The 21745-nt window shown below is 53.4% G+C and overlaps 2 protein-coding genes across 2 annotated transcripts; one reads left to right on the forward strand and one right to left on the reverse strand.

Annotated features, from left to right (window-relative positions):
- Window positions 1-5769: 5769 nt before the first annotated feature.
- LOC123623862 (galactoside 2-alpha-L-fucosyltransferase SEC1-like) lies at window positions 5770-16139 on the reverse strand. The gene is given in 4 exon segments (XM_045531248.1): window positions 5770-5915; window positions 5918-6564; window positions 11593-11704; window positions 16079-16139. Coding segments are annotated over 4 exon segments (858 nt in total). The 5' UTR covers window positions 16109-16139; the 3' UTR covers window positions 5770-5846.
- NTN5 (netrin 5) lies at window positions 13947-20968 on the forward strand. The gene is given in 7 exon segments (XM_045531247.1): window positions 13947-14577; window positions 17851-18039; window positions 18219-18238; window positions 18240-18369; window positions 18703-18756; window positions 18965-19045; window positions 20329-20968. Coding segments are annotated over 7 exon segments (1470 nt in total). The 3' UTR covers window positions 20694-20968.
- The last annotated feature ends 777 nt before the right edge of the window (window positions 20969-21745 follow it).

Here is a 21745-nt window from a genome sequence, read left to right on the forward strand (position 1 = left end):
GCATGATTTTTGCTGAGAAAAATGTAAAATTTCATTGGTTTTTTGGACAGGTTCAAATCTCCCCAAATTGCCTGCTCTAAGACTTGTTCTCCCATTTACTTCTACCCCTCCTTCTTTTCGCCACCTTTGATGCCACATGAAGAGATCTAAAAGAGACTTCCGGAACCCTGAGAGCCCTTGGGGAGCACAGCCAAGCTGCCACAGACCTCCTTGTGGGATCGCTGTCCTCCTCACAGAGCCCCAAGGCTTGTGCGTGGGCTCCTCTCAGGTCTGAAGCTCCACTCTCTTCTGCACTAAACCACCTGATTGCTTTTGCATTGTGGGGTACCGAGGGTTGCTGTACATACAGTAAGAGTGCATATGGGCTGGGCGTGGTGGCTCACGCCTGTAATCCTAGCACTCTGGGAGGCCGAGGCAGGTGGATCGCTCGAGGTCAGGAGTTTGAGACCAGCCTGAGCAAGAGTGAGACCCCATCTCTACTAAAAATAGAAAGAAATTATCTGGACAACTAAAAATATATATAGAAAAAATTAGCCGGGCATGGCAGCACATGCCTGTAGTCCCAGCTACTCGGGAGGCTGAGGCAGTAGGATCGCTTAAGCCAAGGAGTTTGAGGTTGCTGTGAGCTAGGCTGATGCCACAGCACTCACTCTAGCCCGCACAACAAAGCGAAACTCTGTCTCAAAAAAAAAAAAAAAAGAGTGCATATGAATTACGCTGTCTTGGGGCATGAGCTACCTGGGCACTGACAAGGGCTGCAGGTTTAAAGATAACTGACAGCATTGCAATGAATGGTTGCTACCACAGAAGGCAAACTCTGCTTTTCCATCCTCCTCTTTTCTTTGTGTGTTTAGATAAGAAAAACCTCAGATTCTCAGATTTCTTTGTTTTGAAACAGTATCTTGTTATGTTACCCAGGTTGATCTTGAACTCCTGGCCTCAAGCGATCCTCCTGCCTCAGCCTTCCAAAGTGCTGGGATTACAGGCACGAGCCAAAATGCTCAGCCTCTTCAAATTTCCGACTGAGTCAAGCTGAAACTGCCAGGGAAGTGTTTGCTGCAGCGAGGTACACCATGGGAGCAGTGGACAGCCACATTCCCTTCTTGGGCTTTTGCCTCAGCTCTGGGGGACTGAGGACCCAGCACAGGAATGGATCCTTGATTTCTGGGTGTGCCTCCGTCCAGCTGTGCCTGGCTTTCACGTGTATGAGGATTAGCCTGGCCCTGGAAGCCAAAACACTTTGCCCTATTTGTCAATGGGCTCAACCCCAAACTCAGTAATCCAGTTAAAAACCAGACTCAATTTAAAGCCACCTATCTAACTAAAATTGAGCTCTAATTATTTTAGACTTCTGAATTTTTTTCCTAGGCTCGTCTGTATAATCTTGTAGTAAATTCTTACGATTTTATGTTATTTTGTCATTCTTTTTTTTTATTTTTATTTATTTATTTTTATTTTTTATTCCTTTTTTATTTCTGTTTTTCTTTCTTTTCCTTTCTTTATTTTTTTTTATTCTTATTGTTTTATGCCTGCTGCTCCACGTGTTGGATGTCATACATTTTTAATCTTTCTCAGTCGGGTACATGGTGGCTTACACCTGTAATCTCAGCACTCTGGGAGGCCAAGGCAGGAAGATTACTTGAGGTCACGAGTTCGAGAACAGCCTGAGCAATAGCAAGACCTTCCTCTCTACGAAAAAAATAGCCAGGTCTGGCAGTGCGTACCTGTAATCCCAGTTACTCATTACTCAGAAGGCTGAGGAAGGATCACTTGAGCCGAGTATGTTTTTTTTTTTTGGACAAGTTCTCACTCTGTTGCCCAGGCTAGAGTGCAGTGGTGTCATCATACCTCACTGCAACCTCCAACTCCTGTCTCTTGGCTGAAATTTCAAAGTCAAAGCTATAAAAACTTTATTTCTGTTTGTATGCATGGGCATTTCTGTCATGTATGCATGGGCATGTGTTTGTGTTTGTATATTGTAAGATGGTACCAAATTTACTTATAAATAAATGAGTGATCATAAACTAAGTAAATAAGCCCAGATGCTTTTCAAGTTCCTGTGGCTTTAGTAATTTTTGGTAAATAAAGCTAGTTTAAAAATGGTTGATAGGGGTGTGGGGGGCATGGGCAATATACATAACCTAAACTTTTGTACCCCCATAATAAGCTGAAATTTAAAAAATTCAAAAAATAAAAATAAAAATGGTTGATAAGGGCCAGGTGCAGTAGCTCATGCCTGTAATCCTAGCACTCTGGGAGGCTGAGGCGGGGGGATCCCTTGAGGTCAGGAGTTCCAGACAAGCCTGAGCAAGAGCGAGACCCCATCTCTACTAAAAATAGAAAAAAATTATATGGACAGCTAAAAATGTATATATAGAAAAAATTATCCAGGCATGGTGGCGCATGCCTGTAGTCACAGCTACTCGGGAGGCTGAGGCAGAAGGATCGCTTGAGCCCAGGAGTTTGAAGTTGTTGTGAGCTAGGCTGACGCCACAGCACTCTTGCCCGGGCAAGAGAGTGAGACTCTGTCTCAAAAAAAAAAAAAAAAAAATCAAACTGCAATGAAAACTGCTTTACCCAAAACATTGATTACCCATAGGCATAATTAGGTTACCTATCAAGGCAAGTAAAGTTTAGCCATGTGAACAAGTTCCAGTTTTGTCAGAAGAAATTTGAATGCAGTCACCTTTTGTGAACCAGTGAGTTTGCATTACTATCTTATGACTAGAGTTCTTAGGTAAAAGGTACTGGAACTTTGTGTGCATGTGTGTGTGAGTGTATATGTTTTGTGTGTGTACATGTATTATATGTTTGTGCTTACATGGTTCTAGACTGGCTCATATGTAAAGAAACACCCATAAATTAAATAAACACACCCAAATGCTTTCTAGTTGATGTGAATTTAGTAATGTTTGGTAAATAAGCTGGGTTATAAAAAAGAAAAAAGTATCATTGGTAAATTAAGAATAAAAAAGTTTTCAAATTGTCAGCATACATTTTTGCCTGGGTTTTACTGGACATGTTTATGTTCTTAAGGTGTCAGGGTTTGACACAAAGGTTATAAAACTATAAGCCCAGCCAAAGATAAAATGATCTTTTTATATGATTTTTGATAAGTAAGGCAAATTCAATATTGTTGACCTAGTGAAAATAGCTAAATCTCTTATTGTCCACAAAAATACCTGTGTGCTCAACCTTTTTTTTTTTTTTTTTTTTGAGACAGAGTCTCCCTTTGTTGTCTGGGCCGGAGTGCCATGGCGTCAGCCTAGCTCACAGCAACCTCAAACTCCTGGGCTCAAGTGATCCTCCTGCCTCAGCCTCCCAAGTAGCTGGGACTACAGGCATGCGCCACCATGCCCAGCTAATTTTTTCTGTATATATTTGTAGTTGTCCATATAATTTCTTTCTATTTTTAGTAAAGACGGGGTCTCGCTCTTGCTCAGGCTGATTTCGAACTCCTGAGCTCAAAGGATCCACCCACCTCAGCCTCCCAGAGTGCTAGGATTACAGGTGTGAGCCACCGTGCCTGGCCGACAAGTATTAAGTAAATAGCAAGTAAATATTTCCAGGATTTAAAACTATTGAATCCTGCTGGGCCCAACCTGTTATTAATATTTACTGCCACTGAAACTGTAAGCATCCACTCTCTAGGCCCAGGGACTATCACAGAAGAGGTGATTGCGTGAGATTGTAAACGTTGATTTAGAGGGATGGAGTTAGACCCTCCAGATCAAGGTTGGGCACACAGAAGCCTAAACAAATGCTAAGAGTCTTATGCTCCACTGACTGAGCTAGCCAGTTGCTCCCCTGAACAAATGCTCAAAGAGAGACTTTGCCTTTTTGGGCCATGTGGTTCAAATATCCATCCCAACCATAAAGAATTTCCTGCTTCCCAACAGACTTAGAGCTTCCTGGGTACCGCTGTTCCCAGTTATGGGGTTTATACAAATAGACGTTTAATAAGCAATTTATTGGGCCACTTTAGGACAAATTTACGAAAGTAAAAATATTGCTGTACAACAAAAGTCTCTAAATTCCTTAGCTTAAAATGGTTAACAATGCTTATATTTTATTTCACAAATTGCTACAAGTCTGCAACTAAACCCAAGAACATAGTAGCTCAACACTTAATAGATAAATTAATTCTGTAGCCTTGCCTTTGACATTTTGGTTTTACCCTTATGTTACCTAGAAGCTTTTGGGTCGCTGAGTGCCTGTCCACCTCCAACATTTAATTGGCTGTAAGCCCTTTTAGGCTCCTAAATCCTCTTGGCCCCAAGGGTCCCAATGGGGACCTGAATGCACCCACGGCAGTAGCCATATTACTCTGGCAACAGTGAGACAAAATAAAAGTCTGGCCATTGATGCTGCCTCTGGAAGATCTTGGGCAAAATGTGGGAATTACGAACCAAGATTTTATTCAATCTTCAGTCTCTCTGCTGACTGAATGGACGCACACGGGGGTTTGCACCTGTAGTCCCAGCTACTCAGGAGGCTTAAGGTGGGAGGATCTCTTGAGCCCAGGGGTTCTCAAGTCTAGCAAGCTATGATTATGCCACTGCACTCCAGCCTAGGCAATAGAGCAAGACTCTGTTTCTAAAAGTAATAATAATAAAAAAAAATATTTCAACATTTTAAAGAATAATAAATAAAAATTCTGGTATCTCCATACTTTTTAAATACACTGAACACAGGAAAACTAGCTGCACTGGGATTTCTCAGAGCACCATCAGGCCCTAGGGGCTTAGGGAGTGGCAGGGTGTGAGGTGTCTCTTGTCATTCCCTGTCCACACAGGCCACTGACTGAGACGGCTGTGGTGCAGTCTCCATGGCCCCCTGGGGTCAGGCTGCTGCTGCCACGACATGTGCACTCTGGCCATCTTTGCTGCCACACAGAGGCCTGCTGTTGAGTCCTGCAATCAACCTGAGCCTTCCCACACCCCAGGGTGCTGTCTGTACCTAAGCCCCTCTCCCCATCCCTTGCAGGGTACTACCTTCCTCAACCAAGGGCATCACTCTGAGATGTAGCCTCTCAAATCCTTTTATTCCTCACATTCTTTCATGATAAGGCCCACTAAATCCAAAGCCTGAATTCCTAGCTCCCCCAAAAACCTAGTTCCCCTTTACTTCAGGGCGGGAACAGCTGCATCACCAAACCCTCCCAGGAGGTGAGTGCAAAATGCTTGGACTTCATGCTACCGGTGCTGCAAGGAAGGAGAGGCTGAAACACATCTCCTAAAGCAACCCGAATGTTAACAGCACGCCACGCACACGTGAGCCACCAGCGCTTACCTTGGGTTGGCTCTAAATGAATTCATGAAGTTCTCACGAGTTCCTGCTGAGGCAAGTTCTGTAGTATGTTTATTTTTCAATCAGCACACTAAGGCACAGAGAGGTTAAGTCACTTGTCCAACGTCCCTCAGCTACGAAGCAGATAACCCTGGATTCCAACTGCGTGTGGGATCCTGAGTCCATGCACTGCCTTGACATATGCTGCTTCTTTGAGAGCTCTGACAATGACGGAGGGATGTGCACAGGGCTAGGGGCCATTCTGTGGGGCCCTGCCAAGGTCAGCAGCGATGCCCACCCACTCTGGCAGGAAGGCCGCTTGTGCCCTGAAGACCATGTGGAAGGGGGAGTCGGGCAGGGTGAAGTTGGCCAGGTAGACAGTGTTCCCGCCCGCCAGGTAGGCAGCCCAGATCCCAAAAGTGCCCACAGTGATGATGCTGTGGTTACACTGCGTGAGCAGTGCAAAATCCTTGGCCGGTGAGCCTTGAATGCCATTGCCTGCAAACATCACATCCCCAAGGGAGCTACTGATGCTCTCCCGGCACCAGGCCATGTCATCACTGGTGACCACGAAGACTGGGGTGTGGTAGCGGGCCCGGAACCAGTCCATGGCCCGCCGCAGGTAGCTCTGGTCGGCTAGCACACCCTTCCACACCTTTGGCATGACTCGGACATAGTCCCCCCGGCGCACGTGGACCCCCACGAAAGTCACCTGCCAGGCCCACTTGGCCTGCAGGGCCCGGAGGAACATCTGGGCCTCCTCATGCACGTGGTCGTGCAGGGTGAACTCCTGGAGGATCTCCTGGCGCAGGTGGTGGTAGAAGGTCCAGGAGCAGGGGTAGCCCATGAGGCGCACGTACTTGCCCGGGATGTGGCAGTACTCCTCCTCCATCCAGTCGTTCAGGTAGTAGTTCTGCCAGGGGATCCTGCTAGCCATGGAGCTGTGCAGCACCGGGAGGGTGATTCTGAAGATGGGGGCCAGGGTGCTGTGCATCCGGGGCGGGATGAAGGCGGGCCGCCCGTTCATTTTGGCCAGGGCGTACAGCGTGGTGTACTCGCCCATCTGGTTCCCCAGGCGGCCTATGGCATTGATGGTGAACAGCCCCTCCTGGGCAAGGTGTGTGGGGACCAGGACCACGTGCGCTGAGTGTGCCCAGGGGGAGGGCACTAGAGCCAGGCACTGGTGGCAGTGGAAGATGACAGACACTACGAAGATGACGAAGAGGAAGTAGATGGTGGAGAAGGAAGGGCAGGTGACCCAGAAGCCCTTGATGGCTGCATGGAGGGAAGAAATGACATAGTCAGGAGGGATGGCTGGGGGAATATGAGCCTCTTCACTCACAGCCTCCCAAATTCATTCATTCACTCACTCATTCAATCCATCCAAACCTGCCTGTGGAGTACCACAGTGGCAACCCAAGAACACAGACCCTGGGATCTTTCTGCCTAGCTCTGAGTCCCAGTTCCACCCCTTGCTAGTGCTGTGTGACTTTAGTAACATGACTAAACCTCTCTGAATATTAGTTTCCTCACCCTTTAAGCAGGGATGGTTAGGTGGAACCATTTGAAAGTGCCAATATTCAACCATATTTTACCTATATTTGCAGCGATTTCTATGCTTCAACCTAACAGAACGACCTCATGAGGCTGCATGGATTAAATGTGATAATTTTGTAATGTTCTTTGAACAGTGCCCAGCACACAGGAAACGCTCTGTGTTGTAAACTGAATACTTCCAGAGAGTCTACTACATGCCAGGCACACACAGAGGTGGGAAGCGAGCAGAGAACAAAAGAGGCAAGAATCCTTGCCCCCCATTAAGGTGGGTGCCGTGGGGAGGTTACAAGCACAGACCAGGAGGCCAGATCTGCTGGCTGGGCAACCTTGGGGACTGTTACTTAACTCCTCGTTGCCTCCTCTGAGGTTGTCACAGCGCCTGCACTGGGAAGTGCTGAGCATTTCCTGTTGCTATTAGTGGGAGAGGCGGACTGAAGCTGGCCACTGACTCTTGGACTCTTTCCCTTGAATCTGGGCATTCCTGTGACCACCTTGAACAATTAAATATGTCAAAAGTGACACTGTGCCTGTTTCTGGCCCAGGACTTAAGGGACCAGCAGTTCCCACTTCATGCCTGGGAACATTCTCTCTTCACTAACACATCAAGCTGTATAGTTTTAGCTTTTGTATGTAGGTCTGTGATGAGCCCGTTGTTTTTGGGTTAACCAATTTATTGATATAATTCATAAACCGTGCTATTCACCCACTGAAAGTATGCAACTGGATGGCTTTTCATATATTCACAGAGCTGTGTAACCATCACTATCAATTTTTGAACTTTTGCATCACCTGAAAAAGAAACTCTGTACCCTTTAGCCATCTTTCCCCTAATCTTCCCAGCTTGCGTCCCCACTCCAGCTCATCTGTTTTCTGTCTCCACGGATTTACCTATTCTGGATATTTCCTATAAATGGAATCACACAATATGAGGCCTTTTGGGTCTGGCTTCTTTCACCCAGTTTGATGTTTTCAAGGTCCACCCACATTGTAGCAGGGATCAGAGCTTCATTCCTTTTCTATGGCTGAATAATACTCCATCGTCTGGATAGACCACATTCTGTTTATTACCAGCTGATGGACATTCGGGCGATTTCCATCTGTTACCCATCGTGAATGGTGTTGCTACGGATACGCATGTACATGTTTCTGTGTGGACACATGCCTTCATTCTCTCGGGCATTCCCGAGGGAGTGGAGTTGCTGGCCACAGGGTACCTCGGCATTTCATCGTGTCAGGACCTGCCAGGCTTGTCCAAAGCAGCTGTCCCACTTTCCATTCCCACCAAGCAGCAGTGCATGAAGGTCCCCATTCCTCGACATCCCCGCCACTGCTCGCCATCACTCATCCTTCTGATTATGGTGGGTGTGTGGAGGTGACTGACTATGGAGCCATGCTGTCAATGCCAGTTCCAGCCCTGACTCTGCTGGGCTTGACTGGGCTCCGTGATCCTTGGTCCACCCTCACCCCCCACCCCCATCCCCTGTACTCATAAGAGGATAGATGGCCCTTCTTTGGGGGCTGCTTCCTTTTGAGTCAGCCTCTCCCCCGGCACTCACCCACGCTCCCAGAAAGGTTTTTGCTCACCAGTCTCCACCGTGTCCTGATCTGCTTTCTCTTCTCCCCTGCTCCACTCCTCTGACCAATGTCCTGTGGTTTCCCCGTGGCCACTCCAATGGCCACAATTCAGTGATTGTCCCCCACCCCCTGTCCTTGCTGAAGCACTGGACTGCATGTACCCATCCCAACTTTCCAGCTTCTACCTCACCCCCTCCCATCCCTCCCTCTGCCTGCCAGGGCTCTGCAGGCCACCTCAGCTCTCGTCCTCCTCTATTCCAGGGCTCCTCACTTGATTAATCGGACCCTTTTGGGAAATCTGAACGCTCGGGGGCCCTCCTGGAATGGTTTCTCCTGGGTCCCCAGTGAGGTCCACTGGCTCGCATCACATGAGGACAAAGTATGGAGAAATGTCTCCTTCACTGCTTTAATTTCCAAAAAGCAAATTAAATCTACTCAAACCCCTCTTTTCACTTAGCTGATGAAAACTCTGTCCCAGTCATGATCACATTGCCCACCCAGCTCAGGGTCCTGCCAGGTGGAGGAGAAGCCTCGCTCCCCAGCACAGCCAGAGCCCCAGGCAGGTCCCAAGGCCAGGATGGGTGAGGAGGGCAGGGACCAGGGACAGGAGAAGCCAGCTCAGGACAAAGGTGCTTGCTACTCGGGTCCGCCTTCACGGGGCAGTCGCATGGAGCCCCAAGCTCAGACAGGCCTCACGCTGGGTTTAATGCTCTATTGTCACCACTTTAAAATTCTTCATAAATTCTGAACAAGGGGCCCCATGTTTGTGTTTTGGTCTGGGCCTTGCAAATCCATGCAGCCATCCGGCGGCCACCTGCATTTCCTGGAGTCTCAGGAGCTCCCTCTCGTGGCCGTCCATCAGCCTGGACACCCGAAAGCCGCGGAAACTAATGGCTGGAGGCTGGGGTGTCTATGGTGCCGCTGCAGGCCAGGCCACGATTCCTCACTGGCCATTTTCCTGTAAGTGGGTGGCAAAGCCCCACCTGAACTGAACTTATTTGGGGACAACACCTGACCCGAAGGGTCAAGTGGCTATCTGTAGGCTTTACTTATCTTAGTGTGAACGCCCATGTGCTTTGCTGCCGAAACAATACCATGTTTGATAAGGGGGTGCAGCATGGACCCCACCAGGGGTGCCATGTAGTACAGGTCTACGCATCCAGCAATGGTGCCAAAATGCAGAAAGTTCCAAAACACGGCTGGCCCAGAGTGTCCAATAAGGGGGTGTGGGCACCGCTTGGCTCATTTATTCCTCACGACCCCACCCCCCAATGAGGAAGGTACATTGTTTTAATCCCCATTTAACAGATGAGGAAACTAAGGCACAGAGAGGTTAAGAAACTTGTTTTAAGTCACACAGCTAGGAAAGAAGAGAGGTCTGGATTTGAACCCCGGGAGCACAGCTGGGGAGTCTGGGCTGTCAGTCACTGTCCTGGCCTTTCAAGTATGTCCCAGGAAAGAGCAGTCCCCTACCAATCCTCACTTGCTGGCCAGTTACATGTGCAATCTGACCTGTCCTGCCTCATGGGGCCTCCATTATTTCTGGGTCACTGAGGCAGAGATAAAAGGGCTATGGAAGCCCAGAGCGGGGGTCGTACTGTACCATGCTGAGCCCACCTCCGAGCTGTGCCTGGACAGGCCCCGCCTTCCCTGTACCTCCAGAACTTGATGAACCTCCCCCAACTCTCAAAAAAAAAAAACAAAAAAAAGTTTCCTCCCCAACTTGGGGACGTGTTTCTACTCTTGCTGCTCTATCCCCTCCCCCCTCACCCCCAAGGCACCCTCAGGGGTGCGAATCTTCGGGCCACTCAAGCAATTAAGACCTGAAGTGAGGAGGAAAGCAGCCCTCCAGGGAACACGAGTTTAAGAGATTTCTTGTCCCTAGGTGGGAGAAAAATACAATGAGACCTAAACTTTCTTTCTGAATTTTCTCTGGCAGCAAAACTAGCCTCCCGTGTGGCAGCCCTGGCCTCCTTCAGGTCTCGGCCCAAATATCCTCTTCACCCCACTTAAATCTGCAACACCCCTGTTCCCCACTTCCCTAGGAGCTTTTGCTCCAAAGCATTTGACACCTTCGAACATACTAGAGAACGGGATTATTCGCTGTTTTGTGTCTCTGCCTCTCCAGCAGGTGAGGCTGCCCAGGCAGGGGTTTGTGTCCTGCAGTGTCCAGCACACAGGGGGGCTCAGGCCGGACCAGCAGAATGGATTAGGGCCGTGAATCTTATCACAGTACTCTACCCTGTGGCTCACACAGGGCCTGGCCCAGGATCTGACACGCCCCGCTTTGATATGGGGGTGTCTCAGCCCCTAATCCTTTCTTCTTGTGGCTCACTCCTCCTCACAGCTTTTGGAATCACTTCCTTCTTTCAATCCGATGTCCCTGTCCCTGCCATGGTGGGCCCCTCCGGGCCCCTCCAACGTGGTGCCTAACAGTCACCTGGAACCAGAATCTCGGATGGCCCTGGCTGTGTCCCCCACCCCCCAGGGCAGGCACAGGACAGAGGATCCCCAAGCCCCTGTCAGGATGGGGCCACACTATGCCACAGTACGTGCTGCAGACACTCAGGGCCACACAGCAGCAAAGGCCGTGCCCCAACGTCCTGAGGCCCTTGCTTTTCTCAGCAGGAAGTGACAGAAAACATTATTTTTCTAGTCAAACCCATTGGGATATGGCACAGTGGGCAGCAACATTTGCATGAAAATTTCCCGATGAAAGCACTGAGGCCCGGCAGAGCACTGGCGCTGGGAGCTGCCCTTGAGCTCTGGCCCCTCACTCCCCGGGGGAGCCCACATCTCCCTCGGCCACTAGAACCGCTGAGGCCCAAGGTGGTCTCAGCTCCCTTGCTGCCCTCCCTACCATCTTATAAAGCAGCTGAGGTTTCTGGGTTTCCAATTTTTAGGGCTTGAAAACGACTGACCTTATCGCCCAGTTAACCCACAGCTGACAGAAGGTTCGGGAGGGGAGGAGGAGGGGCTGGCCTGGGGTCACACAGCCAGAGGCAGGAGCCCTACCTCAGGGCAAGCAGCCCTGACTGCCACCCACAGTGTCAGCTCCTGCCTGGATCATGGCCACCACGAGGCAGTGCTGAGCCAGTGGGGCAGGGCTCGGGTGGGAGTGCAGCGGGACCCCAGACCCAGGACCCACACGTTGCGGCCGTTCCCTCCTACCTGCCTTGAGCCTCCTAGGCCAGTCTGTTCGGAGCTGTCCCGCTGCAGGACCGCTGGGGGGGACAGCTCTGGCGTCCCACACAATCGCGGGTGGCCTGACTGGCAGGGGTCCCTGTGGGGAGAGCGGGGGATTGGGGCGGGGTGGGGGCGGCAGTGGTGTTGGATTCTGCGGGCTCTGAGCTCCCGCCCAGAACCCCCACTAGCCTGGGGCCTGAGCACAGCCACTCGCCACTCCCTCCGGAGAGCCCACCACGGCTGCCGCGCCCCTGCGGGAAGAGCCTGCGGGGAACTGACTGCGGGACCAGGACCAGGACGCTCTCTTCTTGGGCTCAGGTTTGACCACCATCAGGGGCCTAAGGGCTGGGGGTCAGGGGACTGCATGCTAAGAGATGGGAAAAGGAAGCCTGGGTCCCAGATGGATCCCAGGCGAGCGGCCTAACCGTGGGTCTGCTGGGCACATGGCTAGACTCTGCTCCTTAAGAGGGTGGGGTGGGCTACAGATCCCTGGGGGGTAGTGGCTGGAGTTCGGACATCTGGGTCCTCATGGGTAGGGACTGGCTTCTGGATCCCCAAGGAGCACCAGGGGACTCATAGCCTGGTTCCCCAAGGTGCCAAGGGCCAGAAGGTGGTGCCCCCTGAAATACCCAGCAAGAGATAAGGGGGACATGGGAGGGCTGGGTCCTTCACAAGGCTGGAGCTGAGGGGCCAGGGAAACACCCAGCGCATGAGCGAGCGCAAAATGGCGCCAGGCTCCTTGGGAGGGGAGGAGGCCGATGCCCCTCATCTGAGGCCGGGGAGGCAGAGTCTGCATATGGCAACAGCAGTGGGGACACAGGGTCTGTGAAATTGAGCTGGGGGAGGGCGTGATCTACCCCCCACCCCGAGAGTGCCCTACAGACTCCCAGCCCAGGCACAGGCCTGGGTGCAGATTCGGAACCAAGGGCCTGGGCAGGGGGGCCCAGAAAGGCTCCGAAGTCCCCAGTCCAGAGTAAGCTCCTCCCTAGAGGCTGCCAGCCCTGTCAGAGGAAAGTGGGGGCATTTCAGAGCCGAGTCCTTCCTAGCTCCTGCCATCCCAGGGGTCTGGACTTCTGGCCCCCTTGGGCACCCCAGAATCAGGCACCTGCCCTGTCCCACCCTCCTGTTCTCTCCTTCGTTACATACCACTCCTAACATCTGTTCTCCCATCTGCTCTGGGGACCCTTGGATGGGTGGAGAATGTGGGGATTCTGATCCCCAGACCCTGAGGCCTACGATGGCAGAAGAGGGCTGAGATGACCCAAAAGTCCCAGAAATCCAACCTGAGGTCCCCACACCCAAGTCCTAAAGGGAACCCAGGCATCTCCTTTCCCAACCCCACAGGGATCTGCGTCCTGGTCCCCAGCCCCAGAGTGGCCCAGGCTTCCAGCCCCCAGGTCCCTCACACTTTTCCTGAGCTCAACTCTCTGGACTTTGCACTTGGGTGGGAAAGGGTTAAGGGTGGAGTGCTGGGGGTGGGTGGGTGGCAGGGAGGTTGTTTGGTGATAATCCCCCTCCGTGCCCAGGGTGTGGAGAACAAGGTTAGGGCCCCACGTGGGAAAGGGCCACCGCTCTGATCCTGGTGGGCCTGGGCCTCAGCCTCTGGCTTCTGATCCCCTGCCAGGCACCGCCAGCCCTTCCCTTCCCCTCCCCTCCCCAAGGCCTGCGGGGCTGGCTGCTGTCCTCAGGCTTTTCTGGGTGTCTTGGGGCCCACCTGCCTGCCCCTCCCAGCCCCTAGGCCCTGCCAGCCTTGGTCCCTCACTTCCTGGGTACCTGGCCCCTGTCTGTCCCAGCTCCGGCCTACCCTGTGTTTGCCCCCGTCTGTGAGGTTCCCTCTCTGCACCTGGCACTTGCCTTAGGCCTGTGCTCCTCTCTTGGCTTCGCTGTCTCTGCCTCCGTCTCTTCTGCTGCTGCTTTGCCACTGAGTCTCCATCCATCCCTCAGTCCCCTGCCCAGTCAAGCCCTGTTCCCTGTCTCACCCGGGTCCCCCTCTAGGTTTGCGCGTCTGTCGGGCCTCTGCCGCTCCTCTTGCCCAGCCCCTGCCTCTCCCCGGGGACCTCTGCCCCCTCGACACTGACGGATAACTCTGGGGTGTTAAGCTACGGATTAGTTCAGGCAAAATTCTCAATTTTGCTTGCGTTCTTTCCCCTTTGGGTTATGTAAACAGTAATTCTCCCCAGATGGAACTATTTTCCTCGCTTCGAAGCAGCCGGGAGGGGGCTTGGGCAGGGCTGGGGTGGAATGCAGGCGTTCAGCAGGGAGCTGGGTGGATATCGAGGGGCTGAGGTCCCCAGCCCGGACACCTCCTCTCCTCTCCAGGTGCTTGCCCTGCTGTGACCATGCCCGTGACCTTTGCCCTCTTGCTCCTCCTGAGCCATGCCACCGCAGACCCATGCTACGATCCAGGGGGCCACCCTCGCTTCTGCCTCCCGCCAGTGACCCAGCTGGCCAGTGTGGCAGCCTCCTGCCCTCAGGCCTGCACCCTCTCCCCAGGGAATGGCCTCAGCCCCGGAGGCACCTGCAATGGCAGCCTGACCTTGGCCCTGGGTGGCCCTTTCCTCCTGACATCTGTCAGCCTGCGCTTCTGCACCCCGGGACCCCCAGCCCTAGTCTTGTCTGCTGCCTGGGCCGCTGGGGGTCCCTGGAAGCTGCTGTGGCGCAGATCTGCCTGGCCTGGGGCCTTGGGAGGCCCTGAGAGGGTGACTTTCCGCTCCACACCAGGCCCTAAGGCCAGTATGGCAGCCAGCCACCTCCGAGTGGAGTTCGGAGGCCGAGCGGGACTAGCAGCAGCTGGGCTGAGAGGTCGCTGCCAGTGCCACGGACATGCGGCCCGCTGCGCCGCCCGTGCCCGGCCCCCTCGCTGCCGCTGCCGCCACCACACCACCGGCCCAGGCTGTGAGAGCTGCCGCCCGTCCCATCGCGACTGGCCATGGCGGCCCGCCACACCCCGGCACCCCCACCCTTGCCTGCGTGAGTCCTGGGCCTCTCCCCACCCTCATCCGCCACTGCAACCCTTGTCCCTACAGGGGCGGGATGCTCCTTATTTCTCCCCACACTGTCTTGGACGCAGTCTCCTCCACGCCTCCTCCTCACAGCCTCCCACCCCCTCCCCGCCTGCCTGCATCTCAGCTGCACACAGGCCCAGCCGGGCTCCAGTCTCTCCTCAACATTCATTGGCCTGTGATGATGATGATGATGATGATGATGATGATGATGATGATGTAAATGACATTTCCTGAGCATCCAGCCCAGGGCCTTGCTGGTTGAATAGCTGTAGGGGAACAGGGCAGCTGGGCGTTTCCTGACTCCTCATGCCAACCACACAGGGAAAGTATTCAGTCATTAAACACATATTTGTCAATCAGCTACTATGTGCCAGGCAGGGATTGTCAGCAGGCCCATTCTACAGATAAGGAGACTGAGGCTAGAGGTGGGAAGCCCCTGCTCGAGCACTTGTGGCAGCTGTTTGTGTGGCAGGGCCAGGATCTGAGTTTGGAAAGCTGAGTTCTGGGATCTCAGCTTGTCCCTGCCAAGCTCCTGTCAGGTGCTGTCACACCAGGTGTTCTCGAATAGCAGACAGGAGCACAGCCTCAGTAGCCAGCTAGACTACCTGGGCCCAAATCCCACCTCCTCTGCTTACCAGCTGAGTGACCTTAGCCAAGTTACTTAACCTCTCTGTGCCTTGGTCTCCTCCCCTGTAGAGTAGGGGATAGTAACAGCAAATCCTTTATAGGCTGTAGTGAAAAGTCACTGAGTTAATATGCATAAAGCCCTTAGAATAAAGCCTGATACAGTACCTCACGTGAAGGAAGAGCTCCCTGAGCATCTGCCAATATCACGATTCCCCAGGTAAGGAAGGTGAGGCCCAAGGGGAAGTGTCACTTTCCCTAAGTCTCACTGCCAGCAAAGGACTGGACTTGGAGAGCCAGGCGTTCGCAGATGCCATGACTATCCACTGGGCCACCCAACTGGACAGGGGCACCCAGGCAGGTCCCATTTAACACTGCCTCTCCTCCAGGGCGCTTCCAGACTCACGCTTCCAGGCCCACAGACAGTGTCAGCCCCTTCCAACCCTCCCCCTCCAGCCTATGACCCTTGGTAAAGGGTCTGAGTGTGTTACCAACCCTGGGAGCTAACTCTGCTCCACTAACAGACACAAAGACAGACACAGACACACCTGCATGCACGGACACGAGTTCCCTGGCCTTCCCTCTCTACCCCCCACGTCCTTTGCCATGTTCCCGTCTTTCCTCACATGTGAAGAACATCACGTGGACCAACTCACAGACTATCCCATCGCCCTTAGCTCCCTACTCTGCGCTCATCCCCACTCAGGACTTCCCCAGAGGCCACCACTGTCCAGGGTTTTTGTCCCCCCTGACAACTCAGGGCCTCCACTCAGTGGGCCCATTCCCACCAGCCAAATCTGAAGATCTGCCCCCTGCAGGGGAGAGAGGACAGGAAGACTCACCTGGCCCAAGGAGAGAGGGGTGGGCTTCATCCGGGTCTGGTCAGGCTGTCCTTCTGAGGATTGCCAGACGCCCTTGGGCTGAGCTGGGCACTGCCCTCCAAGCCTGGGTAGGAGACTGGCAGAGCTGTGGTGGAGAAGAGTGGGGTGAGATGAACTCCTACAGCTGGGCTTTCCAGACATGGTCGTCTACAACGCCCCTGTCCCATCTGAGCTTTCCAGAGGGGAAGTGAGGGGAGGTGGGTGACCCTTGGGTCAGGAAGATTCCAAAGCCTGACTCTACCCACTGATGATCTCAATAGCATTGCCACCACTAATGGCCACAAAAATCCTGGGAGAGAAGGATCAAGATACCCACTGGGGGCCGGGCGCAGTGGCTCACGCCTGTAATCCTAACACTCTGGGAGGCCAAGGCGGGCAGATTGTTTGAGCTCAGGAGTTCGAGAACAACCTGAGCAAGAGTGAGACCCCGTCTCTACTAAAAATAGAAAGAGATTATATGGACAGCTAAAAGTATATATAGAAAAATTAGTCAGGCATGGTGGCGCATGCCTGTAGTCCCAGCTATTCGGGAGGCTGAGGCAGGAGGATCGCTTGAGCCCAGGAGTTTGAGGTTGCTGTGAGCTAGGCCGACGCCACGGCACTCTAGCTCAGGCAACAGAGTGAGACTCTGTCTTAAAAAAAAAAAAGATCCCCACTGGACAGACAGAAAACGGAGACTCAGAGAGTCATTTTCTCAAGAACACACAGCTGTCTCAGCTCCCTAACCACCTCATGACTCCTCTGCACTCTCTGGGGCTTGCCACTCCAGGCCTCTCAAAACCCCTTAAGTCAAAACCCCCTTAAATTCAGGTCTCCTCAAAGAGTGGCCCATGAACCCCCCATGTCAGCATCTCACTTTGGAATCCCTGCTAGAGATACAAATCCCTGGGCCTGGCAGAAGCCCTGGGGTAAGTCCTGGAATCTGTGTTGTTTTCTCAAAAAATGTGTCCCTGGTAATTCTGATGAGTAGTAAGGTTTGAGAGCCACTGTGTCAGAAAACCCGATAAATGCTCCCAGGAAAATAATGCACATGCTAAATAATCCTCATATGAGCTGCCTAAGAATTACTAGAATGTGGTTGCTAAGAGCACAGACTCTAGACCAGAAGTCTTGGGTTCAAATCTGGCCTCTGACCACCCACTAGCTGCATTACCTTAGGCACGTGATGTCACCTCCCTGTGGCTCAGTTTACCCCATCTGTAAAATGGGGGTGATGAGTACCAACCTCACAGAGCCACTGTGAAGATGAGATGGAAGCACATGGAAGCACAAGACAGCTCTGTGCTAGGCCCTGGGTTGAGCACTTTACATTAATATCTACTCTATCTCATTTAAGCCTCATGAAGTAAACAGTATACATGCCATTTTACAGCCAAACAAACTGGGCTACAGAAAGGAGAAGTCACTTGTGCAAGGAACACAGAACGGTGGACGTGGGGGTCTGGCTCCACAGCCCAAGCCCTGCTCTTCTCTAGGCACCCACAGTTTCACAGAGATCCTCAGGAGGCTCACGAGTCCCATTGGGCTTATCCAGCTCCAGTCCAATGTACCCATTTTAAAGATGAGAATGGAGATGTTCTGGGACCCAGGCTTACCCAGGGAGCCCCAGGCAGTCTCTTTCGTGTTGGATTCTCCCTTTATTTCCTTCCATGAGGGCAGGGCAGTGGGGAGAAAGCTGGGGACTGGGGAACAGAAGGCCTGGCCCTGATGTGCCCTGCCCATGTTGCTCCTAGCCTGCTCCTGCAACCAGCACGCCCGACGCTGCCGGTTCAACTCTGAGTTGTTCAGGCTGTCAGGTGGTCGGAGCGGGGGTGTTTGTGAGCGGTGCCGCCACCACACAGCTGGGCGGCACTGCCACTACTGCCAGCCTGGGTTCTGGAGGGACCCCAGCCAGCCTATCACCAGCCGCAAGGCCTGCAGGGGTGAGTACGGCCTGAAGCCAGGCCTAGGGGGATAGGAGGCAGGGTTAGACTCCCCGGGTCTGAGGGAAGAGGAGTTGGGGGACTGGACTCCCAGGTCTGATGGGGGAGGTGGCTGCAGAATTGGGAGGGAGCACCAGGGACCCAGATACCCTATTCCCCCAGCTCCTCTCCTCACGCAGCCTGCCAGTGCCACCCTATTGGGGGCAACAGGAGGCAACTGCAACCAAACCAGTGGGCAGTGCTCCTGCAAGTTAGGGGTCACAGGCCTGACATGCAACCGCTGTGGTCCTGGCTACCAGCAGAGCCGCACCCCCAGTATGCCCTGCCAGCGTGAGTCCTGAGGGGCAGGGCCACAAGTCCTGAGTGGGGGGAAAGGACACATCCCAGGGGGCAAGGGTGGTGAGGGCTGGGGGGCAGGGACATGGGATCCAGAGGCTGAAGGCTGGACTCTGAGTCCTCAGGAAGGCAGGGACTGAAACTCCAGACTCCTCAGTCTCGGGTAGAAGGGGGCTGGGGGCCTGGACTCCTGGTTCCTGGGAGGAGGCGGCAAGGGATGCTTGCACTCTTGGGTCTTAAGGAACTTAACACTTACAGTCTGGATGTGTGGATTCCTGGGGGAGAGGTGGAGATGGCTAAGGTTAAATTTCTTCTTTTGTCTCACAGGAATTCCAGAGGCAACAACCACCCTTGCTACTACCCCTGGTGCTTACAGCTCTGGTAAGACAGGGTGGCAGCAGGAGGGATCGGGGATGGGCTGACTGGGTCATCAGTCACACTGAATGGGATGCAAGGGTCACCCCCTGAGCCCAGTCCCAAGGGTTTAGGCACCCCAGCTGGCCATCAACCTGGAATGCATGGATGGGTGGGGCAGTACGCTGTGGTCCAGGCCTCAGGAGCCCACTGCAGACAGCCTGACCCTCCCCAGACCCTCAGTGTCAAAACTACTGCAATATCTCGGACACCAGGGTACACATGAGCCTTCGGAGGTACTGCCAGCAGGACTACGGTGAGTGCTGGGGAGAAAAACAGCCGGAGGAGGCACAGATGATGTGATGACTGCCTCCATGTCTCTGGCCTTCAATTTTTTCATCTTAAATGGGAAAGGGTATTGGATTCTAAAGGGTACTTCCTGATCTAGGAACTGATGGGACAGAGGACTAATGGGGGAGGGGGCAGTGGAGAGGAGGCATTCATTACCTTCTTGTATCTCCTCTTCCACTATATCTTGGGCTTGTAGAGTTTCACTGTCTCCTTCAGCCTGACGTCTCTGAGGGATGGAATGAGAAAGAGGAACTGGTTGAATGGAAGGGGCCCTTGGCCTGTCCTGCCTATCTTGGATCCTTTCTGCCTCCCTGATTATCTGAGCCTTAGCCCCATTCCCCACAAAGACTCACTCCACAATTTCCTAATCTGTCAGTCCACACCTGCCCAATGACCCTGGGGCCTACGACCTCAGATAATTCAAGTCTCTCAAACACTCAGATATTCAGCCCAGCCCACAAATCTAGACCAGCTCCAGCTACTTCCCTCAATGTACAGGTCCCAAACTCTTCCTCTCTTAGGATAGTCATCTGGCCACTAGTGTCCTGGGCCTTGGAAGGTGGAGACTTTTCATCCCACCAGGATCTTCTGCCCTGGAGACCTGCCCTGCAGACCCAGCTTCTAGCCAGAGCCCAGCCCCCAACACTGTCTGACCTCACCTCCTCAGAAAGTACATTTTTCTGAATCACTGCTAGTATGACCTCAACCCTCAGGTTCCAGGAACCAACCTCTATCTTCTGGCCCTTCAAATTCATCCCAGACTGCCTCTTCCAAAATACCTCTCTTTCCCAAGGGTTCCACTACTGATACCTTCTGACTCTGCTGTATTAGAGACCCTGCACCTGACTTTTCTGCCTTGTTCCTGGCCCCACCCACCGTAGGGTCCCTTACCCCCACCCCCACCCAACAAATCCCAGGCTTCTAGGCTCCTCTCCCTGTCTGGACTTCCTTCCTCCAGAGGATAACGCATAGCCCCTTCGCATTTCCCAATCACAATCCTGGAACCCCACCTCACAAACCAGAAACCCCACCTTCCTAATCCTCCACTCTCCCCCCACAGTGTCTCCTCCAGCAGGCCCCACCCCTCACGACTTAGGTTCAAACCCTCAAAAGTTCAAGATCTCTCTCCTTCTTGATGTGACCCCTGAAGCCCACCCACCAGTCCTGGGCCCCTCCCCACCAGAACTGACCCCAATGGGACCCTGTAGGCTGACCCCAGCCGAGGCCTGACATCTTCCCTCCCCTCAGTTCTCCACGCGCAGGTGCTAGCGTCTGAGGTAGCGGGCCAGGCATGGCGGCAGCTGGCCGTGCGCGTGCTGGCCGTGTACAAGCAGCGGGCACGGCCCGTGCGCCGCGGCGACCAGGATGCCTGGGTGCCCCGCGCTGACCTGGCCTGTGGCTGCCTGCGCCTGCGGCCAGGCATCGACTACCTGCTGCTGGGCAGCGCTGTCGGCAGCCCAGACCCCGCGCGCCTCGTTCTCGACCGCCACGGCCTCGCGCTGCCCTGGAGGCCGCGCTGGGCCCGGCCGTTGCGGAGGCTGCAGCAGGAGGAACGTGCTGGAGGCTGTCACGACCTGAGGCCTTCGACACCTAGCTCGAGGACGGAGCACTAGGCCAGAGCTAGAACGCCTTGAACCCAACCAAGGAACTTGGAAGCGACGGTGAGCTGAGCCTTCCGCCTCGACGGAGGAGCGTCGGTGGAGAGCCAATCAGACGTCGCGCAGCCCCTTACGTCACTGTGCATGCGCCAGCACCGCGCCGGCGTGAGAGACTTAACAGGAGGCGGCAAACTGCAAGCAAGATTTTTCGTCCGGCAGTCCTCCGTCCGGCAGGCCTGTGGCCTATTCCCTGCCTGAGATCTATTCCCCGAAATAAAGTCTCAAATTTTGAGGAATTTCAGTTACAGCCCCTTAATCAATGCTGGGAGAGTCTGTAGGGGCAAACGAAGAAGGTCTTAAGTAAATATGTGGAGCGAAGTCATGACTAGAGCTCCCTGACAAAGTGGCCAATCCGACGAGAGCAGCCCTCTGACGACACTGGGTGCCGGTCATATTTCTGTGGCCTGATGATAGGCCAAATGTCAGTGGGAGGGGCGTGGCTGGTAAAGGCGGGGGAAATTTAATGAAGGAAGGAACAGCAGTTCCAGATTTCCAGAAAGTTCCAGACGTAGGAACTTTTGGTTCCTGATGGGCCTCGAGGTGGACTCTGAAAAAGGAATATAGGGACTTTGAGGGATTCTGTGAACAGGGTTCTGATAGGTTCATCTGTTCTTGAAATACAGTGAAGACTCATTCCTGAGAGAATAGCCAATTGGGAGCCACAGAGTTGTATGACATCACTTGGTGCTGAGCAGAATTCTATTTCTATCCAACAGTTGGGTACCCACAGGCCAGAGAGGTGGGCTGAAAAGGCAGGAGGTAGTACATACTAAGGAACAGAAGGTTGTCACGACCTAGGACCGGCCTTGTCGTCCTGACCTCTGCCCCTGCACCCGCAACCAACAACACAATTTCAAATTTGGGTGACTTTTTCAAGAGAGTCACTGAAGGGTTACTTTGAGGGAGTCCTAGAGAAAAGGGATGTGATTTAAGGTCCATTTGGACCTGGAGAGCAACTCCGTTCCTTCCCTGAGAGAAAACTGAGGCTCTCAGCCAATGGGGAACCA

This window comes from Lemur catta, chromosome 19, assembly GCF_020740605.2.
Source record: "Lemur catta isolate mLemCat1 chromosome 19, mLemCat1.pri, whole genome shotgun sequence".
Classification (NCBI taxonomy): domain Eukaryota; kingdom Metazoa; phylum Chordata; class Mammalia; order Primates; family Lemuridae; genus Lemur; species Lemur catta.